The sequence below is a fragment of the Aplysia californica genome, unplaced genomic scaffold (assembly GCF_000002075.1).
Source record: "Aplysia californica isolate F4 #8 unplaced genomic scaffold, AplCal3.0 scaffold00219, whole genome shotgun sequence".
Taxonomy (NCBI): Eukaryota; Metazoa; Mollusca; class Gastropoda; order Aplysiida; family Aplysiidae; genus Aplysia; species Aplysia californica.
Window position 1 is genome coordinate 404,274 of NW_004797489.1, and position 4,510 is coordinate 408,783.

The 4,510-nt window shown below is 39.0% G+C and overlaps 1 protein-coding gene across 1 annotated transcript in view; it reads left to right on the forward strand.

Annotated features, from left to right (window-relative positions):
* LOC101854260 (dual specificity tyrosine-phosphorylation-regulated kinase 4) overlaps positions 1-3,566 on the forward strand; it is a gene marked incomplete in the record, with an annotated part of 36,037 nt that extends 32,471 nt beyond the window's left edge. Inside the window, 2 exon segments of the mRNA XM_035970093.1 lie at positions 153-269; positions 1,326-3,566. Coding sequence (XP_035825986.1) covers positions 153-269; positions 1,326-1,525 — 317 coding nt within the window.
* Positions 3,567-4,510: the final 944 nt, after the last annotated feature.

Consider the following 4,510-nt stretch of genomic DNA (forward strand, 5'->3'; position numbering starts at 1 on the left):
CCCCCCAACAAAATAAAACAACAACCAGCATCAACAACAACAACAACAACAACAACATTTAAAACGAAATCTTGTCGAATCGTATGTGAATCATAATATAAGTGTGCACTGGCTATATTATCATTCCGCATTTTTATCTCTCCGCCTGGCAGAGCAAACCAAGGAAGAATGGAAGCTGAACCTGAAGGAACACCGGAGTGCCAAGCAGCAGAGAGTGCCACCTGTTGGGGCATCCAACGACCACAATGTGGACGAGTCTTCTGCCAGAGGTGGGTGCTCTGTCCGTCTGTCTGTCTGTCTGTCTGTCTGTCTGTCTGTCTGTCTGTCTGTATGTATGTCTGTCTATCTATTTATCTATCCCCCTTTCTCTTTCTATATCCATCCTTTCTGGTATATCTATCTATCTATCTATCTATCTATCTATCTATCTATCTATCTATCTATCTATCTATCTATCTATCTATTTATCTATCAATCAATTTATCTATCTATCTGTCTGTCTATCTATCTATCTGTCTGTCTATCTATCTATCTATCTATCTATCCCCCTTTCTCTTTCTATATCCATCCTTTCTGGTGTATCTATCTATCTATCTGTCTATCTATCTACCTATCTATTTATCTATTTATCTATCTATCTATCTATCTATATCCATCATTTCTGGTTTGTCTTTATCTTTGTTTATGTTTTGTCTTTATCTCCTCCCTCTCCCCTCTCCTGCTGTCTCAACTTAAGGCTGTAAAAGTTTCTTTCTTCAGTGCCCCAAAGGCTTCCACGTCACCATAACTACGACCCACATGATATCAATATCCTAATGCTATGTTCTCTTTCCCCTGCGCCCCAAAAAGCTTCGACATAAAGAAAAACAATTTCTTGAAGATGTTTACTCTTTCTCCAGTGCCATAAAGGTTTCCACACAACCGCAACCATGAACAACACGACAATATTCTTACTTAGGCTATGTTCCCTGTCTCCAGAGTCTCAAGGGCTTTTACATAACCAATGCTATATCCGAAGGCTATGATCTCTCTCTCTCTCTCTCTCTCTCTCTCTCTCTCTCTCTCTCTCTCTCTCTTTCTAGTGCAAAACCTAAAGAAAACCTTAAAGCTACGTTCTCTTTCTATTGTGTCTTACCAAAAAAATACCCTACCTTAGGTTATGTTCTCTCTCCCTAGTGCTGAGTGCCAAGAGCTATAACACAATCATAACAATATCCTAAGGCTATGTTCTCTCTCCCCAGTTATAACAACAATATAATATCCTAAGGCTATGTTCTCTCTCCCCAGTTATAACAATATCCTAAGGCTATGTTATCTCTCTCCAGTGCCGAGCGCCAAGAGCAGCATCACCAAGACCCAGCGTAAACCGGCCACGGAGGAGGTGATCGAGGAGAAGGTGGAGAAGCTGAACCTGGGCGGGGGCGCTGGTGGCGGGAACACTGGGGAGACAATCAAACTGAGCTTCCAGTCCCATCTGCAACACCAGGACGCCGATGACAAATTCCTGCCGCCTATTGCCAAATAAGTGGAAGACATCGCAGACGTGTAATAAACAGGCATAATGATTTACGTTGTATAGCGCAAACTCCCGCTCAACAGCAAGCTTTATGCGCGTTCAAAGTAGTAATAAATAGCATAATAATAATACAATTTGCATAACGCAAATTCCCGCTCAACAGCAAGCTCTACGTGCGATACAATATCTGCATTATCTGTAGTAGATTCTTGGGTCGCTTTTACAGTTGGACTCTTGGATGAATTTTATGGAAAATGTTGCAGTCCACTCAAACAGTGTTATCTAAGAAATTAGCTGAGTTTATTTTTAGTGAAAATCGAGGCACGATATATGGTAAAGGAGTATTTAAGGCGCTGCAAATAAATTCTGATCAACAACCATTGCCACATAGATGGAAGATACCTATAGCAGGTACTCCGATCGCTTTCACAGCGAGTGGGGTTATTGGGGGCATTTTTGGGAGAGTGTTGCATTTTATTCGACAATTGATTTTTTACAACTTGATGCAGCCCATGATGAAAATCAAAGTATCATTGAAAACGAGTTACCACAACACTAAAGATACATTCTTGCCATCTGATGCCGGATATGTTGATGAAAACTCTTACACATCCTATCAAAACATATGTTTCTTTGTACATGTTTTACATCACAATTTAGATTCTAATTTAGGATACGCGTTCTGACCCGTCTGCCCGAGCCAACCCTGAATGAGAGCGATACCTCGTCCTAGCAGGAAGACCGAGACGCTCAATGAGATTAGATTTCTCCCCACAACGGAACTGAGCTCGGGTCTTTTTGCGCGCAACTGCGAAGTGCATACTCTTTAGTAGATGCTTAGGCTCATTTTATGATGGAATTATTGGAAGAACTTCCTGGAAAAGGCTGCATTCCACGGGAAGAGTGTATTTCCCAATATTGGTAAGTTTATAAATGATGATGAAAATCGAAGTTTCTTGTAAACGGGTTTAGAAATAGGATTGCTAGTAATCACAAGATTATAAGATGAATTATTGTTCAAAACCCAGTCCTATTAACGAAGACGAAGATGGAAGGGCACGTTTGAACATTCTCTAGTACTACTTGGAACATAATACTTTGGTTGCTTTTACACGAACTTGTCAACCTGCATTGCTGTTGTTGAATTCTTTTAAAAAAGATGATGATATAGACGCTAATTAACATTAACTTTTGTGATCACAGAGATTAGATAAGAGACTGACGTGGCCTCAGCTATGTTTACCTTTTAGAAAGATTGACGTCATTAATTCTTCAAGGACGTTTTCGGTGGATAAGCAGCAGACATTTTTTAAAAAATTGGGGACGTATTTCGAACCATGATTAACGCACCACATTCTTCAATTTGCACATATTATTGTTTCATAGTAGGCTCTTTGCGTTTTGCTGCCTGCTTTTTCAGATTTAGTTAATTAAAAGAAACAAAATTGGAATTTCTGGATTAACAAAACTCTCCCCCAAAATGTGTCTTCAAGCATTGTTGACTTACCATAATTGCAGTCCTTACTGAGTTAATGTGTTAATTTTATGCACTCATAAAGAATAAAAGACGCAGACATCGTTGTCTCCGCATAATTAGGATTAACTATTGCACAAGACAAGGACAGGCATTCCTCTACACCGTTTAGGATGCAAGATTTGGCATGGTAGTCATAATAACATGAATTAACAAAACTAACAGTAATAGATAAAATGACCTGCGAATACTTTTGCATGAGTTTTTTTTTTACGAATACCAATATAGTTGGGAAACTGCAACAGGAAAATAATTGTAAGATTACTTTTCCTTAGAGAATTTTGTTTTAAACAAAATAATATCGTAGACTATGCGACCAGGACGATAAGTTCAGTGTAGTGAATTCATGCTATGATTGTAATGTTTGAGGCTGATTGTGAACTTTACTTAACAAAGGTGAAGATACAATCGTCACTGCGATAGTAAAATGGCTTAGCTCATTTTTACTAGTTTTGAGATAAATGAAAAAACAAAACAAAAACAAAAAACAAAACAAAAACAAAAAACAAAGAAAAATACAACCGTTTTACTAGACTATTTATCATCCTATAATTGTAAAAGTTGCCTTGCATATTTCTTTTGTAAGTGCCAGCTTAGGGAATTTTTGTTTTGGCTTATTAACATAATATATATTTTAACACCAAACAAAATAAAAAGTCTAGTTACATTTTGGCACAAATTAAGCCATTTTGCTAGCGCAGTGACGCCATTTCGTTTCTTATTGTACAACTGTAGGACAGAAGAGGGAAAACAAGGGGTGCTACTTTTTGAGACTTTGAGAAAAAACAAAAATGAAAAGCTTGACAGTCCCCATTTTTTTTCTCCATTGTATAACTTATTTCCCAAAATCTGATACTGGGCGACTCATCAGGTTTAAGCCCTGGTGGGCACTTAGATGTTGCAGAAACATTTTCCAGCCCATGCTACAACTCAAATTATAATCCCAAAACTGGTATCCCTTGGGGTTTTTTTTTTCTTTGTACCCTTCAACTACACTATGTATGATCATGTCTGAAGGGGTGAGCTCACAGCGTAACTTTGTCGAAGAATTATAGGACATAAAGTTTTGTCATTCAACAACAATTCCCTCTCCCCAGTTGTCAATTTACGTTGGTGTGGATACCTTGGCAACGTGCTGATATTTTGAAGTAGAGGATGAAGGTAGGGAGGTGGTAGGGATGAATATAGGGAGGTGGTAGGGGAGAGGCTAGGTAAGAGGGTTGGGGTGGGAGTAGGGATCAGGTGTAAGGCTGGGGCGAGGGAGGGCGGGTGATTGTTATTTTCTTTATGTGTGTAGGAGGGGGAGGGTGGATGTGGGAAGGAGTTTGGGTTAAGACTGGTTGGGAATTTATTTGCTGTTAGTGAGTGCATGAGGTTAGTTGTGTAAGAATTAAAAGAATGTATGTTTGCCCTTGTGTGAACATGTATGTACATGTTTTGTGTGTGTGTGTGTGTGTGTG